At 40.0% G+C, this 22,536-nt stretch overlaps 1 protein-coding gene across 1 annotated transcript in view; it reads left to right on the plus strand.

The window, feature by feature from the left end:
- The first annotated feature begins 171 nt into the window (after positions 1-171).
- Positions 172-22,536, plus strand: part of LOC130869260 (uncharacterized) — a 134,115-nt gene continuing 111,750 nt past the window's right edge. Inside the window, exon 1 of the mRNA XM_057761265.1 lies at positions 172-271. Coding sequence (XP_057617248.1) covers positions 172-271 — 100 coding nt within the window. The remainder of the gene's footprint in view (positions 272-22,536) is intronic.

Consider the following 22,536-nt stretch of genomic DNA (forward strand, 5'->3'; position numbering starts at 1 on the left):
TTTATGGTTTCATATCTCTGTGTGTGTGTTTAACCATTTTGTATCCCCATTCCTCTCTTTCACCACCTCCATCTTGCAACAAATTCTCCTCTTTTCATGTTCTATTTTGTGTATGGCCCGTGAGTTTAGAGTTACTCTTATGATCTTATGGAGGAAGTTATTTACTGGAGCATGGGTACCATATCAGCAACTATACCACTAAAGAAAATGCCCCCACCCACCAACCGCCACCTCCAGCTAACATTAACTGCCAATAGTTCTCCCAGGAGAGGTAAGGCCTCCTGCCTCACTCCCATCTATGCTGAAATGATGACTAAATTTTGTACAGATTTTGTTAAATATAGCACGTTTTCTAGTGATGCTTTGTTGTTATTTAGATACAGATGGTCAAAGACATGGGAAAATATATTATCAGCACCCTGAATTCTTGTTTGGAAAGCATTTATTTTCAGCTGTAGAATGTGCATCTGGACATGTTAACTGGACCAGCATGTAGTTTGCTCATTCTATTCATGCATAGAACTGAAGGAACATACTATTCATGGGTAGAACTAGCACTCTGAACATTTTTTTTGTTCCTTCCAGACTATATTTCATGTTCCACTGCTCAGTGAATCCAAGGCACAATCAATGGGCATTTTTCCTTTTTACAAGTCCCATGATAGTAATGTGCTCCAGAATATTATTGTGTGGCTGTTAGGAATTTTCCTAATGCAAGCTCTCTGCTGATGCAAAAATCCCAACCAAGCCAAATCACAACAAGCCAAATTAAAAAGACCTGGGGAAACAGTTTAAATAGACTCGGGGAGTGGGAGTGGTCAAGATTTTGGCAGGCTGTCTTGACCCTCCTCCTGAGAGGGATCAAGGCTTAGCAGGCATAGGGATGGGGCCTCCAAAGATGGAGGACAGAGACTAGGACTTGGGACTTATGGTGGCTATGAAATTTTTTTTTTTTTTTTTTTTTTTTTAGGTTTTTTATTTTTTTTTTTTATATTATATATTTTTTTTATTCTTTTTTAATTAAAATTTCCAACTGCTCCCCGTTTCCCATTTCCCTCCCCTCCTCCCACACATTGCCCCCTCCCCCCTCTCCCCTCCCCTATCCCCACTCCTCTTCTCCTCCCCCCAGTCCAATCCCCCTCCCTCTCGCTACTGAAGAGCAGTCCAAATTCCCTGCCCTACAGGAAGACCAAGGTCCTCCCACTTCCATCCAGGCCCAGGAAGGTGAGCATCAAAACAGGCTAAGCTCCCACAAAGCCAGTTCATGTATTAGGATCGAAACCTAGTGCCATTGTCCTTGGCTTCTCATCAGCCTTCATTGTCCGCCATGTTCAGAGAGTCCAGTTTCAACCCATGCTTATTCAGTCCCAGTCCAGCTGGCCTTGGAGAGCTCCCAATAGATCAGTTCCACTGTCACTGTGGGTGGGTGCACGCCTCGTGATCCTGATTTCCTTGCTCATGTTCTCCCTCCTTCTGCTCTTCATTTGGACCTTAAGAGCTCAGACGGTTGATCCAAATTGGGTCTCTGTCTCTCTCTCGATCCATCGCCAGATGAAAGTTCCTGTGCCATTCTCCTTGGCCTCTCGTCAGCTCTCATTGTCCGCCACATTCCGAGAGTCCGGTTTTATCCCATGTTTTTTTCAGTAGCAGTCCAGCTGACCTTGGTGAGCTCCCAATAGATCGGCCCCACTGTCTCAGTGGTTGGGTGCACCCCTCATGGTCCTGACTTCCTTGTTCATGTTCTCTCTCCTTCTGCTCCTCATTATAACCTTGGGAGCTCAGTCCGGTGCTCCAGTGTGGGTCTCTGGCTCTATCTCCATCCATCGCTAGATGAAGGTTCTATGGCGATATGCAAGATATTCATCAGTAAGATTATAGGATAGGTTCATTTCAGGTTCCCTATCCTCAGGTGCCCCAATGAACTAACTGGGGACATTGCCCTGGGCATCTGGTAGCCATTCCAAGTTCAAGTCTCTTGTCACCCCTTAGGTGGCTCCCTTACCTAAGGTATGAGTTTCCCTGCACCCCTATCCAACCTTTCTTTATCCCCATTCACCCCGATTCCCCCAGTTCCCCTCATCCTCTCCTTCACACTTTTCTCTCCCCATCACCCCTCATCCCCATCCCACCCCACCCCCAAGATTCCAATTTTTTGCCCATCAGTCATGACTATTTCCCATAGCTGGGAGGATATCTATATGTTTTCCCTTGGGTTTACCCTCTTGTTTAGCTTCTTTAGGATCACAAATTATAGACTCAGTGGCCCCTATCCATGGCTAGAAACCAATTATGAGTGAGTACATCCCATGTTCTTCTTTTTGGGTCTGGGTTACCTCACTAAGGATCGTATTTTCTATTTCCATCCATTTGCATGCAAAATTCGAGAAGTCATTGTTTTTTACCGCAGAGTAGTACTCTAATGTGTATATATTCCACACTTTCTTCATCCATTCTTCCATTGAAGGGCATCTAGGTTGCTTCCAGGTTCTGGCTATTACAAATAATGCTGCTATGAACATAGTTGGACAAATGCTTTTGTCATATGATAGGGCATCTCTTGGGTATATTCCCAAGAGTGGTATTGCTGGGTCCAGGGGTAGGTTGATCCCAATTTTTCTGAGAAACCGCCACACTGATTTCCAAAGTGGTTGCACAAGTTTGCAGTCCCACCAGCAATGGATGAGGGTACCCCTTTCTCCACAACCTCTCCAGCAAAGGCTATCCTTGGTGTTTTTGATTTTAGCCATTCTGACAGGTGTAAGATGATATCTCAAAGTTGTTTTGATTTGCATTTCTCTGATCGCTAAGGAGGTTGAGCATGACCTTAAGTATCTTTTGGCCATTTTAACTTCTTCTGTTGAGAATTCTCTGTTCAGTTCAGTGCCCCATTTTTTAATTGGGTTAATTATCCTTTTAAAGTCTAGTTTCTTGAGTTCTTTATATATTTTGGAGATCAGACCTTTGTCTGTTGCGGGGTTGGTGAAGATCTTCTCCCAGTCAGTAGGCTGCCTTTTTGTCTTAATGACAGTGTCCTTTGCTTTACAGAAGCTTCTCAGTTTCAGGAGGTCCCATTTATTCAATGTTGTCCTTAATGTCTGTGCTGCTGGGGTTATACATAGGAAGCGATCTCCAGTGCCCATATGTTGTAGGGTACTTCCCATTTTCTCTTCTATCAGGTTCAGTGTGTTCAGATTGATATTGAGGTCTTTGATCCATTTGGACTTGAGTTTTGTGCATGGTGATAGATATGGGTCTATTTTCATTCTTCTACAGGTTGACATCCAATTGTGCCAGCACCATTTGTTGAAGATGCTTTCTTTCTTCCATTGTATACTTTTAGCTCCTTTATCAAAAATCAGTTGTTCATAGGTTTGTGGGTTAAAATCCGGGTCTTCTATACGATTCCATTGGTCGACTTCTCTGTTTTTATGCCAGTACCACGCTGTTTTCATTACTGTAGCTCTGTAATAGAGTTTGAAGTCAGGGATGGTAATGCCTCCAGAAGTTCCTTTATTGTATAAGATTGTTTTGGCTATCCTGGGTTTTTTGTTTCTCCATATAAAGTTGATTATTGTCCTTTCAAGATCTGTGAAGAATTTTGATGGGATTTTAATGGGGATTGCATTGAATCTATAAATTGCCCTTGGTAGAATTGCCATTTTTACTATGTTGATTCTCCCAATCCAAGAGCAAGGGAGATCCTTCCATTTTCTGGTATCCTCTTCAATTTCTTTCTTCAATGCCTTAAAGTTTTTGTCAGATAGATCTTTCACTTCCTTGGTTAGAGTTACCCCAAGATATTTTATGCTGTTTGTGGCTATCGTGAAAGGTGATGATTCTCTTATTTCTCTCTCTGCTTCCAGATCCTTTGTGTATAAGAGGGCGACTGATTTTTTGGAGTTGATCTTGTATCCTGCCACATTACTAAAGGCGTTTATCAGCTGTAGGAGTTCTTTGGAGGAGTTTTTGGGGTCGCTCATGTACACTATCATATCATCTGCAAATAATGCAAGTTTAACTTCTTCCTTTCCAATTTGAATCCCCTTTATCCCCTTATGTTGTCTTATTGCTATTGCTAAAACTTCGAGAACTATATTGAAGAGGTATGGAGAGAGTGGACAGCCTTGGCGTGTTCCTGATTTTAGTGGGATGGCTTTAAGTTTCTCTCCATTTAATTTGATATTAGCTGTCGGCTTGCTGTATATAGCTTTAATTATATTTAGGTATGACCCTTGTATCCCTAATCTCTCCAAGACTTTTATCATAAAGGGATGTTGAATTTTGTCAAATGCTTTTTCAGCATCTAATGAAACGATCATATGGTTTTTTTCTTTCAGTTTATTTATATGATGGATTACATTGATAGATTTGCGTATGTTAAACCAGCCCTGCATCTCTGGTATGAAGCCTACTTGATCATAATGGATAATTTTTCTAATGTGTTCTTGGATTCGGTTTGCCAGAATTTTGTTGAGGATTTTTGCGTCGATGTTCATGAGTGAGATTGGCCTGTAATTCTCTTTCTTGGTTGTGTCTTTGTGTGGTTTTGGTATCAGAGTTACTGTAGCTTCATAAAAGGAATTTGGCAATGACTCTTCTGTTTCTATATTGTGAAATACATTAAGGAGAATAGGTATTAGGTCTTCTTGGAAGTTCTGGTAGAATTCTGCATTGAAACCATCTGGTCCTGGACTTTTTTTGGAAGGGAGGTTTTTGATAACAGCTTCTAATTCTTCACGACTAACCGGTCTATTTAGGTTGTTCACCTGGTCCTGGTTTAACTTTGGTAAATGGTATTTATCTAAAAAAGCGTCCATTTCTTTTACATTTTCCAGTTTTGTGGCATACAGGCCTTTGTAGTAAGATCTAATGATTCTCTGAATTTCCTCTGTGTCTGTGGTTATGTCTCCCTTTTCATTTCTGATCTTATTAATTTGCAAATTCTCTCTCTGCCGTTTGATTAGTTTGGATAGGGGTTTATCAATCTTGTTGATTTTCTCCAGGAACCAGCTTTTTGATTCATTGATTCTTTCAATTGTTTTCTGTGTCTCTATTTTGTTGATTTCAGCCCTCAGTTTGATTATTTCCAGTCTTCTACCCCTTCTAGGTGAGTCTGCTTCTTTTTTTTCTAGAGCTTTCAGGTGGGCTGTTAAGTCTCCAATGTGTGCTTTCTCTGTTTTCTTTAAGTGGGCAGTTAGTGCTATGAACTTTCCTCTCAGAACTGCTTTCATAGTGTCCCATAGGTTTGAGTATGTTGTTTCTTTATTTTCATTGTCTTCAAGGAAGAGTTTAATTTCTTTCTTTATTTCTTCCTTAATCCAGGAATGGTTCAGTAGTTGACTATTCAGTTTCCATGAGTTTGTAGGCTTTCTGGGGGTAGCATTGTTGCAGAATTCTAGCTTTAATCCATGGTGATCTGATAAGATACAGGTGGTTATTAATATTTTTTTGTAACTGTGGATGTTTGCTTTGTTACCGAGTATGTGGTCGATTTTTGAGAAGGTTCCATGAGCTGCAGAGAAGAAGGTATATTCTTTCCTATTTGGGTGGAATATTCTATAGATGTCTGTTAAGTCCATTTGATTCATTACCTCCATTAATTCTCTTATTTCTCTGTTAGGTTTCTGTCTACTTGACCTGTCCATTGGTGAGAGAGGAGTATTAAAGTCTCCTACTATTAATGTGTGCGGTTTGATGGCTGCCTTGAGTTTTAACAATGTTTCTTTTACGTACTTGGGTGCTTTTATATTAGGGGCATAGATATTCAGGATTGAGACTTCATCCTGATGAATTGTTCCTGTTATGAGTAGAAAATGTCCCTCTCCATCTCTCCTGATTGATTTAAGTTTGAAGTCAACTTTGTTAGAAATTAGTATGGCCACCCCTGCTTGTTTCTTAGGTCCATTTACTTGATAAGCCTTATCCCAACCCTTTATTCTGAGTAGGTGCCTGTCTTTGTGGTTGAGGTGTGTTTCTTGTAAACAGCAGAATGTTGGATCCTGTTTTCGTATCCAATCTCTTAGTCTGTGCCTTTTTATAGGAGAGTTGAGTCCATTGACATTAAGTGATATTAATGACCAGTGGTTGTTAACTCCGGTCATTTTTTAAGTTGGAAATTTTGTGTGTTCCCCTTCTTTGTGTTGCGCTGGTGAAGGGTCTCTAGTTGTCTGAGATATTGTGGTCATTGTTGGACTCCTTGGTTAGTGATTTTCCTTCTATTACTTTCTGTAAGGCTGGATTTGTGGCTACGTATTGTTTAAATTTGTTTTTATCCTGGAAAATTTTGTTTTCTCCATTTATAGTGAACGAAAGCTTGGCTGGGTATAGTAGTCTGGGCTTGCATCCATGGTCTCTTAGTTTCTGCAGTACATCTATCCAGGACCTTCTGGCTTTCATGGTTTCCATAGAGAAGTCAGGTGTAAGTCTGATAGGTTTACCTTTATAAGTAACTTGGCCTTTTTCCTTTGCTGCTCTTAGTATTCTTTCTTTATTCTGTATGCTTTGTGTTTTGATTATTATATGGCGAGAGGATGTTTTTTTTTGATCCAGCCTATTCGGTGTTCTGTATGCTTCTTGAATCTTCATAGGTATATCTTTCTTTAGGTTGGGAAAGTTTTCTTCTATAATTATATTAAATATATTTTCTGGACCGTTGAGCTGCGCTTCTTCTCCTTCTTCTATTCCTATTATTCTTAGGTTTGGTCTTTTTATTGTGTCCCATATTTCCTGAATGTTTTGTGATGAGAATTTGTTGGCCTTGCTGTTTTCTTTGATCAGCGTGTTTATTTTCTCTATGGTATCTTCAGAATCTGAGATTCTTTCTTCTATCTCTTGTATTCTGTTGGTTATGCTTGCTTCTGTAGTCTCTATTCGTTTACCTAGATTTTCCCTGTCCAGCTGACCTTCTGTTTGTGTTTTCTTCTTTGCCTCCATTTCAGTTTTTAAGTCTTGAACTGTTTCCATTATCTGTTTGATTGTTTTTCCTTGGTTTCCTAGGGTATCATTCACTGATTTACTCAATTCTTCAAACTTTCTGTTATACTTCTCATCCATTTCTATAAGGGCATTTTTTACATGTTGTTTAAGGGCGTCAATCACTTTCATAAAGTCAATTTTATCTACTTCTTCATGATTAAGGTGTTCATGTCCACCTGTTGGGAGGTCGCTGGGTTCTGGTGGTTTCATATAGTTTTTCAGATTGTTAGGTGAATTCTTGCATTGGCGCCTGCCCATCTCTTTCTCCGAATGCTCCCCTCTGGATCTTCTTTTACCGGATCAGGTCTCCTTGCCTACTGATGTACCTTCCCAGTGATGGCTCTCTGCAGTGCTAGTCTCCTGGTGTTATAGTGATGTCTCTCCTTGCTTGTTGCAGGCAGGCCAGTGAGACAAAGGAGGTCTCGCCTGCCTACTTGCCCTGAGGATTTGCCCCCAGCGCCAGACAGACTGAGCTGGATGGTGTTATGTGCCCAAAGAGGAAAGGGGACAGAAGGAAGAAGGGTTCTGGATGCAAGCTGGGTGGGACAAGAAGAGAGAGGCAGTATGGGGGGGTAGAGCCCCTGCAGGGAGCCCGGGGAGTATAGGGAGGGGGATGAGGGACTTCAGAGTTCCCTGTCCAGGGCTGCTTCCGCCGCCACTGGTCACAAACTCACCGCCCTGCTGTCTCTCCTGGTGCCGAGATCAGATCTCCGTGCAGGTTAGGTAGTTCGTAAACAAAGCGCCTACCTTGGTTGGTGCAGGCGGGCCAGTGAGACAAAGGAGGTCTCGCCTGCCTACTTGCCCTGAGGGTTTGCCCCCAGCGCCAGACAGACTGAGCTGGATGGTGTTATGTGCCCAAAGAGGAAAGGGGACAGAAGGAAGAAGGGTTCTGGATGCAAGCTGGGTGGGACAAGAAGAGAGAGGCAGTATGGGGGGGTAGAGCCTCTGCAGGGAGCCCGGGGAGTATAGGGAGGGGGATGAGGAACTTCAGAGTTCCCTGTCCAGGGCTGCTTCTGCCGCCACTGGTCACAAACTCACCGCCCTGCTGTCTCTCCTGGTGCCGAGATCAGATCTCCCGTGCAGGTTGGGTAGTTCGTAAACAAAGCGCCTACCTTGGTTGGTGCAGGCGGGCCAGTGAGACAAAGGAGGTCTCGCCTGCCTACTTGCCCTGAGGGTTTGCCCCCAGCGCCAGACAGACTGAGCTGGATGGTGTTATGTGCCCAAAGAGGAAAGGGGACAGAAGGAAGAAGGGTTCTGGATGCAAGCTGGGTGGGACCGTGGCTATGAAATTTTATCATAAAATTTAAGTTAAAAAATAAACCTATGTGCTAATATTTTTTTTTCTTTTAACTAGAATTCTGATAGAAAAATTGCAGCTGAGGGAATGGAAAACTATCCTGAGTCTTCCTGGTAGCTCAAGGGAACTATACTTTTCCAACTTACTGTCTCAGTCCTGATGGGTTAACTTTTGTCTAACCACTTAGCCCGTGAAGTGGCTTCAATTTCAGGATGACTTCCCACCCAGGACTAGAAATTGAAAATAGCACTCTTACCTGTATTAGAGAAGAAAATGGGCCGCTGATAGAATGCGTTTTTTGTTGTTGTTTTTAACCTGCCTATTCCACTCTATCCTGAGATTGTCAACTATTAGAGCAATGTGGTGTCCTTCAGACTCAGTAGAGAGCCTTATAAATATTCACTCAGGTGATAGAGAGGAGATGTCCTCTCCGTCAGTGGAGACAATGGTGAATTTAATACAATTGACCCAGCAGCTTTACTGCAGGTTTTAGCTATGCTTCCTTGTCTTTGTAGAACAGGTTTGAAGATTCTAGTTGGCGCAAGTTCCTTTGTTTGTTTGGCTTTTGGTTTTGGTGGTTTTGTTTTGAAAAATTGTGAACATCATGTTAAAAAGATGCCCCCAGAGACATGTGTAAATTGAAACCCCAAGGGCTTGTTTGGTCCTAACAACTGTCATCTCCTCTACATCATGGGTAAGGACGCCACGGAAAGTGTCACTGTCCTTTTGAAACCAGTAAGAATCCCGTGTGCTATGCAGCATTGAGAAGATACACGTCTGGAAACCTCGAAGTTGCCATTGCTGTAATATAAGGTCACTTCCAAAGAGACCTTTCATTTGTTTTGTACATATTTCTATCTTTGTCATGCTATTCTCTTAAGTTCCTAGCCACTTCATCTATCATTAATATTTTGATATTGATAAATTGTACATTTTCTTCACATTCTTCTGGGCTTTGCAGGTTATTTTACCTTTCTTTCCATGTTGCTTCTAAGTGTTAAAGTAAGGGTCTTACATCACTCACTTTTTGCTATGACCAAAACACCCGGATAGAAACAACTTAAGAGAGAAATGGTTTATAACTCAAGACATAGGGGAGAAGACATGGAGGTAGAAACTGGAAGCCAATAGTCTCATTTGATCCACAATCAGGAAACAGGAAGAGAGGCGCAGCCAGAAACCTTCATGCCCTTTCCCTAGTGACACCCTTCCCCTAGCAAGACTCTCCCTCCAATTGGTCCCTGTACTTTCTAAATAATACTGACATTTGGGGACCAAGTGTTTAGACACATGAGCCTATAGGTAGCATCTCTTGTCAAACAACAGCAGGTCCCTATTTATAGCCAGCTACGAAAAACACAACTCTCTGGTTACCTTATTCTCACAGTAAGACTTACTTACATAGGGTATTATATGATTAATGTTCTAATAGTTTTCTCTTTAAATAACCTGTTATGGTTATTACTGTCAGCTAGACAGGATCTAGAATCATCTACAAGACAAACCTCTGGACAAGTCTTCAGTGGAAGTACAAAGACCTGTTTGGAATAAGAGTGATATCATTCTGGAGGCCGAAATTCCAGACTAAGGAGGAGGAGGCAAGCGGAGCCTCTGTTGGTGGCTCCGCCTCCTGACTGTGAATGCAAGGAGTCTCACAGGCCTACTGCCACACCATCCTTTCAATGTGGGACTGAGACAAAACAAAATACCGTGTCTGTCAGATGCAGTATCCTAACAGAATGAAAAACAACAAAATGCATAACTATAGAGAACACAAGGGCCTATTGACACTTAAACTGACGTTGTTATGGATATCCAGTAGGAATTAGTAAACGCATGGCTGACACTGGACATCCAGGGAAGCTGAAGTAGATTGTCCTGTAACCTATTAAATAAGCATTTCTGGCAGAATGTTTCTTCATGAGATTTTGGAAACATGCCCTTGAGGTCCAAAACAAGTGACTTTGCCTTTCTTTGCCTCTGACTTTGCTTGTGTGTCCCTACCTGTGGTATGTGTGCAGGTTTGAACTGGTAACTTCACCCATCTGTGTGTAGCCCACTGCCTTGTGCCCGCCTGTATGCCTATTGGCATCTACAGTAGCCTTTACCCCTAGTGCATAAAATTTATGTTATTTCATCATGATTCCTGCATCTTCTTTCTTGGTTTTGGAGCTTGGACTTCACAACTACCTTACTTATGTTTGTTTATATTATCCCAGATTTGACAATGGTCTAAACAGAGGATCCCATTCCTAAAGGCACGTTGCTTATAAATAGGTAAACCAGAACTTGAGGCCAAGTATTCTACTTCGAATTTAGTTAGATAACCAGTTAGTTAGTGTTGTGGAATTAGTTTTAGATGTGTTGCATTCACTTATGCTGTGCAATATTAGTTTAATGGTGCAAAGATAAGTTGCATTTGTTTAAGTTCATAAAGTTGTGTTTCTTTACCTGTCTGAAACAGCTGATAGAGTTGAACACCCTAGCAAGATAGGAAAGAGATGGGAGGGGCTGCCAGATGGAGAGAATGAGTAGGAGGAGAAATCTAGCCTCCAGAGAGAAAGAAAAAGGAGTCAGAAATGGAGGAGAGGAAAATGCCAGGGGCAAGCCACCCAACAACACAATCAGCCATGGAATAAGAAAGAAAGATATACAGAATAAAGAAAGAAAAAAACATAAAGAGAAATGGGATAAGTTAGAAAACTGACTAGAAACAAGCCAAACTGAGACCAGGCATTCACAAGTGGCTGGCTGTGTGGCTGGGTGGCTGGTGCCCTGGCATCCTCCTCTCCTCTGGTCCTCGCTCCTCCCTTGCAATTTTCAGTGAAGCTGAAGAATGAGATTAATTCCCCAGAGGACATCCTTGTTAAATAAAGAATGGGTTTGGACTAAAACTGTGTGCAGTAAGACAAATGTGGAAGACCAGGTGAATGGTGGGAAAAAGATGGCGGCAGTGAAGGAAGAGGTGGGAGAAAAAGGGGGAAAGAGGTAGAGAGCAGAGAGGGAGGAGGGAAAGGGAGAGTGGAGGAGAGGAGAAGGAGGAAAAAAGTATGTCTGAGTAGGAGAGGGAGATTCTGAGATTCAAGCATTGAGGATAAAAAGGTGCAGTTTTGTGAGGGATTTGAGGAAGGAAGTTAAAGATCATGATGCCTAAGCTCCCATGTTGGAAATGACCATTGACAAAGGGACTGGGAGAGGCTCAGTGGTTAAGATTGTATCTTTTAAAAAGTCCAAGCTCATTTCTCAACACCCACATCAAGGACCGTATCAGTCTGTATCTCCAACTCAGGGGATTCAATCCCCTCCTCGGGCCTCTTGTAGACAATTGTATCCACATACTCATCCAACACCCATATGCACATATTCATAATAAAAATAAAATAGAATGCTTTAAACATTTTAAAAATTCTTCTAAAGGAAGCCTTTTTTGGGAAAAGAAAACAACCTATTGCTTAGCATAACTTAGCTGCCCAATTTCAACTCACCATTTCTTTTTGAAACTTGTGTATCATAATTTAAGACCTTGAAAAGAATGACAGAAATTGTTAATTTTTATGCATTAATAAAATTCATTAAAGATGATCGTAGGGAACCTGTATGGTATTGCGTGCTGTAATCCTAGCCTTTGCGTGGCTGAGACTCCTTAAAATGTCTTGAGTTTAAGTTAAGCCTGGGCTACACAATGACACTTTGTCTCATTGTCTCAAATTTTTTTTCCAGAAAGATAAAAATATCCCTAATAATTATGTCCAAAATTATATGCTACTCTTCCTAGAGAACTGGAGTATCACCTTGGTGCTTGGATGAGAAATCTAAGGTTAAGATCATTCGCTCTCAATGGTGGCTTACTGAAGAGTGAACTCAAGTACAGAGGACAGGTTAAGGTGGCTTTTAATACAGTCTCAATAGGGACGTTCTGCATGGAAGGTCAGATGAGCACAGCAAAGAGGACATAGAATTGTGAGTCTCAGACCCTTGCACAGGCTATTTATTACAGGTGTGGAAATTAGCTCTGTACTTTCCAGGACAACAGGAACCTTAGACACTAAACTACATTCCACTCCCAACCAACAGAGAAATAATGAACCACATTCTGTTTCTGTGGTTTAACTTTGCCTTCAGTTAAAGGCTGTTAAACACCAAACTCAGGATGGGTGTTTGACAGGACTGGTTAACCACAACTATTACCTGAGTTCACCATTTAGCTTTTCTTAGCTTTGAGCCATGAAGGAACAGCTCATGTGTCTATTGTCACCAGTTTCAGCTTCAGTTTTTTGTTCTTTTCTAAGTTTTTAAATTTTTTAATTGATTTTTATTGATCTTTACATTTTTCTCTGCTCCCCTCCCTGCCTCTCCCCTCCCCTCTTCAACCCTTTCCCAAGGTCCCCATGCTCCCAATTTACTCAGGAGATCGTGTCTTTTTCTACTTCCCATGTAGATTAGATCCATGTATGTTTCTCTTAGGGACCTCATTTGTTGTCTATGTTCTCTAGGATTGTGATTTGTGGGCCTTCAGTTCTGTGGATAGTCTAGGACCCCGGGCTTCTCTTCTCTCGTGGTTCACATTTTTTTTAGCATGACAAGCAGTTTGAGGGTTACTGAAGTGCTGGTGTTTGAAAGTTGTTTTTTGTTTTGTTTTGTTTTGTTTTGGCTTGGTTTGGTTGCTTGGCTTTGTTTTTTTGTTTGTTTATTTGCTTGCTTGCTTGCTTGCTGGTTTCTTTTTATTTTTGTTTTTCAAACAAGTTTTTTCTACGTAGCCCTGGCTGTCTGGGCACTAGCTATGTAGAGTGAGCTGGCCTCAAACTCACAGAGATCCGCCTACATCTGCCTCCCGAGTGCTGGGCTTAAAGGTTTGCACCACCATTGCCTGGCTGGAAGTTTCAAGATGCTTCTGAAAAAACTGTCTCCCCTTCCAATTCCATTCTTCCTCCCCTTCCATAACATAAATAGCAATCAGACTTTTGTCCATTCGAAAATTCTAAAATGCACTCACCTTTCATGGAATTTCAAAAATTCTGAGTCATGGAATGTGGAAATGGGGCTCTAGTTCTAGTCTTCCAGATCAAAATCTTTATCAGCTCTAACCCTTATGCAACTTGCTGCTTCCATCCCTGACAGCAACACAAAGATATTGCAATCCCTTATTAATTAACCTAACTCATAAACAATGAATTAGATCATTTACATGTTCGTGTTGGTTTAGGTTTCCTTGTATGCATCATGTGTACGGTATGCCTATGTTTCTCACACACCAGTGTCAAAATCAAAACCATAAAAAAAAATCCATAATGCTTCATTGTATACTAATGGTGTGTTTAAAAATAAGCTATTAGGAACAATTAAGAGTGCTAATAATAGACTGATTAAGGGATGGCAAACCATTCCTGACACTGCATAAGATTAAATATGCTAATCAGATTTGGGACCTGGAACACCCAGATAAAACCAAAATAGAACAAGACTAGCCACTCAAAACCTACTTTATCTTCTTGCCATTCAAGCTGCACACTTGAATTTTATCAATGTTTCCCTCAGAGCTGAGCAATTTGTGAAGGCTTTGTTCAGGTAAACTGATTATATGTATGTATGATTATATGTAAGTGTATATTTCAGAATTGAAATAGTGTCTATTTTAATATTTGCTGGCCTGAGATGTTTGTGTGACAAAGGATAATAGCCAAGGAAAATGACTTGAATGTTGTATATGAAGACAATTTTCACTCTGTGTCCTTCCAATGACAAACTATCCAGCAGTGTTTGTAACTTACTCTGTGAACAAACAAGATGGAGACATCCTGAAAAGTAGCCTAAACAATGAATTCAGGCTGCTTTTATTTATGCTAAGAAAGACATCACATGTTCATTTGAAGAGGCATTATCCATATCGTAATTTGGTTATTCCAAATACATTGTGCCTTTGGAAAGCAAGGAAAATGCAAATGACGAGCCAAGCTGCTAAGCATAATTGAAATTCACTCTAAATGCAGAAAGGGTCAGTTTCATTTCTAAGCTGTAGACCTTGTTTTGAATTCCTATACTCTGCCTTGTTTCTATTGCAAAATTAAACTCACTAATGAGAATCAAAATGATTTTCTCTATGTTCATAGAATGTTTCTTTACTTCAGAGTTAATACTACATGAGTGCTCACTTGTGCCTTATATTAATCATCTAAAAGATTAAAGTGAGATCAAGAAAAAGAAAAGCTAAGGACATAAAATTTTTAATGACAGTCTCAAATGTTATATGGTTTATGTCAATTTTATAGGAAGATATTCTGGCCATGGCGTATGGGGTGAATAGTTTCTAATCAGACCTTATTAAAATAAACTAATATTGTTGCTAGATGATCTTATGTGTACCAAGATTTTTATGATAATATACATTTTCTCTGCAAGACTTCTTTCATCACTTAGGATTGAAAAAGAGCCTCATTTTCCTCATTAAGTCTCTAGCTATTTAGTCAGGCAGTGGTGGTGCATGTCTTTAATCCTAGAACAAGGCAGAGGCAGACAGTTTTCTGTGAGTTCCAGGCCAGCCTGTTCTTCCAGGATAGCCAGAGCTACACAGAGAAGCCTTCTCTCAATATATATATATACACAAAACAACATAGAATTTAACAGATACTTTTTAATCTCCGTTTCCTCTCTGAGAATTTTAACTTCATTTTTCCTAGTACATGTTTATAATACCAAATGACTAGACTAGACTCTATTTGGAAACAAAGCTAAAAACACAAATCTCTACCATCTGCCTTTATTTGTTCTTCTTGCTAGCAGCTGACCTTTATACTAACTGTAAGATAAAGCCTTTTAACTATTCAAATAAGATTTTAACAACCTGTGAATGAACTTACATTTAGGGTGTTCATGAAATAGTCTTGGCTTCTTTCACTTCTAGAAAAAAAAGTTGTTCAATTAGTAAGTTTGCAAATTTCTTTAAAATGATACAACAGGAATGTAACTTCGGTGGATAAGCTTCTAAACTCTTTCATAATATATGCTTCTTTCATGGTCTGGTTCTTGATTATTTTTGCAACGTGCAGAATAAAAGTTCTGTATGTTTTCTGATTTGTGAAATGCATATGCTGTCAAATGTGCACTGATATTCTTATGAGAATGGCCAGACTTCAGAAATTCTAAGGTGGAATGTTAGCACTGATTATTTGTCTAACATAAACATAGTCCTAAAGTAATCCTAAACAACTGTTCATTTTCCTTCGCCATTGGACAGAGTGCAATTTGCAAACTCTGTTAACAGTATATTAATTTAGTGTTCCTGTGTGTGTGTGTGTGTGTGTGTGTGTGTGTGTGCACGTGCGTACCCCAAAGCAGCATGTGGAGGTCAGAAAACAACATTTAGAAGTCTCTTCTCTTATTCCACTGTGTGGGCTCAGTGTCTAAAACTCAGGTCATCAGACTGTGCAGAAGCAAGCCTCTTTCCACACTGAGCCTTCCTGCTGGTCCAATTTGCAAACAAATAAGATAATGCAGAAAATACCAAGCATATGACTTTTTAAAAACAACTTCTCCTTGCTTATAAGCAAAAATGTTTGGATTATTCTGCAGAAGATTATTAATGGATAAAGTGAACATAGGAAATATTGTAAATGGTGTTTCTAACCTTGTTGAAGTTTCTCTAATAAATCTTTTAGTTCAAGTCTCTTTGGGGCACTTTTATCTTCCTTACATTAATATTCTTACCAAATTACTTATCTGGTGTAAAAATATTTTAAGGTACCTAACAAATTAAAATTATGAACAAGCAATGAGGTATGATATTGCTCACAGATCTTTAAATATTGTTTAAAATACTTGGCTCAATAAGTAGCAGGCAATATTATTGCCATTAAAGCATTTTAAATAAAGTTTTTCATGTTCATAGAAATAATTTGAAGAGGTAAATTAAATCACAGACACTTCTTAGCATCCAATAAGCAAAGCAGGGCTTTGTAAAGATTGCTTGGTATTTATTAATAGTATGTGAGATTTTTACTACTGTCTAGAATTGATTGGTGTGGTTATAGATCAGCGTTCCTTAGTCTCAGGCAGAGAAAAAAACAGAAAGATGCTGCAGGGTTTTGCACTGAGCAATCCAAATGCTTCCACTGTGTTGCAATCCCCCATGTATTCACCAACAATTTCAGCTCATGCAGACAGTTAGGTTCAAATCATAGGAACCCTTGACTCTGTGAAGCTGAATGTCAACACAATGTCACTAGAAACACAAGCAATCAAAAAGTCAACATGATTTGTCTTCTTACTCCAGCAACCCTGGACTGCTAATTTGACTTGCTAGATTTTTGTCACAAGTCATGGTTAGCAGGAGGTGAAAGGATATTGGGGAGGTAACACCTGAGATTAGAACACAGTTTGGGTACAGCCTGTGAACATCCACGGGACTGAGGGGAAGAATTTAATTATCTGTCACTAAGTCTTCTTCCTAGAAACTTGTTGATACAGGAAGAAATAGAATCTGCTGTTGCATCAAAATGTTGAAAAACATATTTAAGCTCAGTCTGCCAGGATCGAAAGAAGGAACATAGTGTGGAACAAAGCAAAGCTGAATCCGTGGCAAGTTTCCTCTGGGCTTCCAGATTTTGGCATATTAACATTGCCAAGATTCTCTGGATAAAGTTCCATTCACCCTGTCCAATTTTATCTTTCTCTAATCTACTTTTTTAAATTAATTCTTTGGGACATTCACATCTTGGGCCCCAATCCCACTCGTTTCCCAGACCTTCCATGTCTGCTCTCCACCCTTGTAGTAGCCTCCCTGGCAAAAGAAACAAAAACAAAAAATAAACAAACAAGAATTGCGCTCCTCCATCTTACCTGCCTCTCCATCACATACTCATTTGTTGTAGAGACACTGAGAGCTGCCATGTGTCAAGTAGTAGACCCTTTTGCCTTTGCCCAAGCAACTTTACTTGCAAATGTTCATTGCAATGAGTTGTTTATTTGGTTCAAAGCCTCTGGCTCCTGCTACCCCATCAATGTTGGAACCTTACAAATCTTCTCTTGGATATGCTGATGTTGCTCCAAGTCATGGAGATCCTGTGGCTATGGTTCTGCAGGACTGGTCCCCTTCATTTACTCAGGCAGGTCATAGTTGGTGTAGATGTTGGGGTGGGCCAACTCAAAGCTTCCTGGTATGTGTGGAGCAGAAGATTAAAAATGCATATGCTTGAATCAGAAATCTTGAATATATGGCTATAAATATAAATAATTATTATGTTGCTCAACTCAAAAAATTCAAATTGGAATACAGTCCTTGAAATTTGCATTATATTCATGTTCTTACATCTAGTCTAACCTACATACTAGCTCCTACCTCAATATACAAAATTTGAAGATTATGTCTAGTATAGGTATACTATATGTTCCCAATTCTAATTTCATATTTTTCACTGAAGTCATCCTGTAGGAGAAAGGAAGTCAAGAGTACCTGATGTAAAAGAAAACCTCCTGTGTTTAACAGAGCAAAGCAGTGAAAATCTTTAAAGCATCTTAATTAAAAATATCCTTGATATTTAGAGTCCAACATAGTGAAGAGTAAAGTGAAGTTGCTTGGTGCATCATTTCCTTGCATACTTTGCAACTTTTTCATTTTCTCTGATGTGAAATGAGGGAATAAATGGTATCCTCAAACACACGACGGACACGGAAACTACAAGGGATTCTTATTTTAGTTCATCCTTTTCTTCCTGGTGCCACCTAATGTATCAAATTAGCTACAGGTGGAATTCATCTTTCTTTGGTTTACTAGTATAATTCTGTTTCCCAGTACCTTAAAACACCAACAATAATGAATAATAGCAAAGTATACTAGGCAATACTCTTTCCTATCTGTATTTTATTCCTCTAGACTCTAGAATCTAGAGACTCTACTTTAATATGCATGGGGTAGACCTTTCTACCCTTCAAGATTTAGTCTCATCCTCTTAATTATGTTTGGTCTGCTATGTGTAAAGGATAGTGGCGGTCCCACACTTACGTTCATAGTAGGACTCTTATATACCAAGCTCTCAGAACTCAAAATCCTAAAAGATTCATGCCCCAATGGCCTCATTAAAGGATCAACCTAAATACTGTTTATATGCCTCAGAAACTTATTCATAAAATGTTTGGAGAAAGGGAAAATTGGTTCTACTAGATATGAAGTTTGGTTGTTTCTATTTCAACTGAATATGTTTCAACCTGTTGTGCATATAAATGTGTATAAAAGTATGAATATATTCAGACTTCACAAGGGCAAGGAAACAGAGTAGTAAAGGACAACTTCCCAAAAGCACTGAGGGTTCCTTAAACAATGCTCATTAAGGATGCTTAATTCTAAGACGCTAGCAAACAATTTAGTTAGAATTACTCTCACATCCTGTGTTTGGAAGTTTGCATCCTCATCACTGTCTGCCCATTGAATCCAAGTACTAAGTGATGTGTGGGCATTACTGAAATAGCTATTTTCCTACAAATAATCCATATCCCTTTCTTCTATGTTTGTACAAATTAGGGACAAAAGACTATAGTTGTTTTTGTTTTGTTTTGTTTTGTTTTGTTTTGTTTTGTTTTGTTTTGTTTTAACTCCCAAGCTACCCAAAGTCAAGAATGATGTTCAAGGGCAGGATTTTAAGCTTTGAGCATACTTTCAAAATGAATGTGAATACCATACCGCTAATATTTTTAAACTTGTACTTTTCAGATTCTGTTTTACTTGTATGGGTTAAAAAAAATAGTACAGTTTCCTGGGAAATTAGCTCAGTCAGCAAAGTGTTTTTCAGAAGAGCATGAGAACCTAAGCTTGAATCCCCAAAATCCACAGAAAACCCAGAAGTGAGTGACAGACAGAGTGCTTCTTTTATTTTAGCACTGAGGAAAAGGAGTCAGGGATTCTTGGAACCCTTGAGCCTTCTAGCCCTAGGTATATTGATGATCTCCAGGTTCTTTAAAATACTTCCCAGATGTCTTCCCAGATCAATGAGCTCCGGGTTCTTCAAGATAGTAAGATACAGCATGTCTTAGATAGGGTTTCTATTGCTGTGATCTAACACTGCAGTCTTAAGCAATTTGGGAAGAAAAGGGTTTATTTTCTCTTACAAATTGTAAGTTCATCATCCACGCCTCTTAAGGACCAGAACCTAGACTTAGGAACTGAAGCAGAAGCCATGGAAAAAGGCTGATTACTGTCTTGTTCTCCATGACTTGCTCAGTCTACTTTCTTTCTTTTTTTAAATATATGTTAAAAAAACAAACAAACAAACTTTCCTCTCCCACCATACAGTCCAATCCAAGCTCCCACTTCCTCACTTCCCCCTACTCCCTCCACACACCCTCCCACTCCACCCCCATCCAATCCCAGAGAGGGCAAGGCACACTGCCCTGTGGAAGGTCTAAGGCCCTCCCCACTATATCCAGGCAGAGCAAGGCACCATCTAAAGAGAATAGGTTCCCAAAAATCCAGTACACGCAGTAAGGACAAATCCCGATGCCACTACCAGTGGCCCCTCTGTCTGCCCCAGCTATGAAACTGTCAACCACACTCAGAGGGGCCAGTTTGGTCCCAGGCTTTGTCCTTCTTAGTCCGACTGGAATTGGTGAGCTCCCACTAGCTCAAGTAGACTGTTTCAGTGGGTGAACCCATCATGATCTTGACCTCTTTGCTCACATTCTCATTCCTCCCACTCTCCAACTTACCTCGGGAGTTCAGTGCAGTGCTCCGATGCAGGTCCCCGCCTCTGTCCCATCAGTCGCCAAAGGCTCCGGTGAAGTCCAAGACACTCATCAATTTAACCACAGGGCAAGTCAAGATTGGGCCCTCTCTCCTCTGTTGCTTAGGGTCCTAGCTGGGGTCATCTTTGTGGATCCCTGGGAATTTATCTAGAGCCAGATTTCTGCTAATCCTACAGTGGTTCCCTCAATCAAGATATCTCTTTCATTGCTTTCATCTCTGTCCTTCCTTCATCTCCACTATCCCATTCCCTCAAGTTCTTCTCACCCTTCCTCTTCTCCCCTCTTCTTCCCCTCCCACCCTACCTTCTCCCGAACCCCCATGCTTCCAACTTTGTCAGGCAAACTTGTCTGTTTCCAATGGATCTATATATGGTTTTCTGTGGGTTCACCTTATTACTTAGCTTCTCTAAGATCATGAACTATCGGTTCAATGTCCTTTGTTTATAGCTAGTATTTACTTATGAGTGAGTACATACCATAATACCATAGTCTGTTTTCTTAAAGCATCCAGGACCATCAACCCAGAAGAGGTGGCACCACAGAGATCTGGACCCTCCAATATCAATCATCAGTCAAGAAAATGTATCACAGACTTGCCTATAGTCCTCTGGTGAAAATATTTTTTCAACTGAGACTCCCTCTTTTCAAATGACTCAAGCTTGTGCAGAGTAAATACAAAGCTAGAAACACAGCAATTGAGGAAGAGTGTAACATCTATCACTGGCCTCTATGTGTGTGTGTGTGCACATGCACACAGAAACACAAGAACTTGCAGTCTTTCTGCTGCAAACTCTGTGCTAAGATCTAGGAAATAATTCAAAGGAAATATTGATTTCTTGCTGATTTTATAGAAAACTAGAAGTAGTATGCCTCACAAATAGTGTTGGATGGTGTCCTGCCTTGGAATTTGAGTTTTTAATATATGAATTTATTCCATAACTTAGTTTCCTAGAATTTTAATAGTGATAAATATCTCTCCTTTGTGAACTTTTCTTCCTTTATTGGTAACATAATATTATATTTCAATGTTTCAAGGGAATGATTCAGCTTATCAGTAAAATAGAAGAATTTTAAGTAATTTGTCAGAACTAGTAAAAAAATTAAGAATGCCTTTCTGTTTTCTGAGTGTAATGATACCATGCCTCCGTTCTGCAGCAGAAAAGGGTATTAGTACTGCTTGTTTACCCTCTCCCTTATTCTTCTGTGAATTAGCATAGTGGGACAAAGCCCACTGGGATAGAAGCTCATCAAGAACAACACACCAGATACGACACAGCAGCTTCTACAACTGCAACTTTTTTGAGCTCTACCACTGATTCTTAGAACACAACAAATAAATATTCATAAAAATACAAACCCAGAAGATCCATAACGGAATGGATTCTTTCAATATATATCATAAACCCTAGTAGCGATACACATTATTTGTGGATAAAACTAAATCCTGGGTATGCGTATAAAAAATAAAGTGCTTAGAACTTTTCAAATGTGAAATGGGGGAGTCCTTAAAAATCATTAAAAATGGAAGTGGCATAATTTAGTTTTGTTTTTTAAAAAAAATTAGTCTGGCTTCTCTGCAAATATTAAAAGGTTATGAATTTAGAAGAAAAGTACTTGAAAAGCTGTTACGATAATCCAGATTTTAAACATTTGTTTATGCATAGTCCATGTTCTGTGTGTGCACTTGCAGACAGAGTGAGACAAACTTGCCGGTGAGTTGGTAGAGCAGCTTAGAGAAGGATCTAATACGATACGTAGAAGCATAACTGTGGCTGAATGGATGGAGATGCCGCTGACAGACTGCACAGTATCAGAGGAGAAAACTGAGTAAGCGGAAGTCATCCGGACTCGGGGAAGAAAACAGAAGTCATCCAGACTCGGGGGACAATAGTTCAATTTTCAGGAAGATGCATCTTTTTAACTGTTGTGTGTCGCTTCTTACCTACTAAAGAACTAAGAAGTGGCTGAATTTTAGCAATCTAGATGTCAGTTGGAACCTAGGCAAGAGTCCTGTCAGTGGAGTCCAAAGATATAATAGACTGCTTGAAAGGAACTTGAAAAAAATTCAAAAGGTGAAGAGTGTTGAGTCAGAAAATAGCCAAACTTCAATCTGTGTTGTTGTCTAGGTATGTGACAGCTGATGGAGACATCAGGCTGATGAGAGAAAATGACACTGAGGCAAAGGGGATAATTGAGGAAAAAAAGGTCCAGAGATACTTACATTATCAAAAAATGCTCACATCATCCATGAAATAAGGAATTTGATCGAGCATAATACAGAATCAAAGAAATTTGTCATGATGGCTGAAAAGGAGAGAAACTCAGAGTCAGCTTCATTTTAGCACGAACTAAGTGGCAAATTCATCTTCTCATATGTAGGAAAGTTGGGGGGGGGCGGGTAAGAGACTGAGAAAGAAAGCAAAACCCTTGCTTAAAAGATAAGAAATAAGCCGTGTGCCGGGCGGTGGTGGCGCACGCCATTAATCCCAGCACTCGGGAGGCAGAGGCAGACAGATCTCTGTGAGTTCGAGATGAGA

This window comes from Chionomys nivalis, chromosome 2, assembly GCF_950005125.1.
Source record: "Chionomys nivalis chromosome 2, mChiNiv1.1, whole genome shotgun sequence".
Lineage (NCBI taxonomy): Eukaryota > Metazoa > Chordata > Mammalia > Rodentia > Cricetidae > Chionomys > Chionomys nivalis.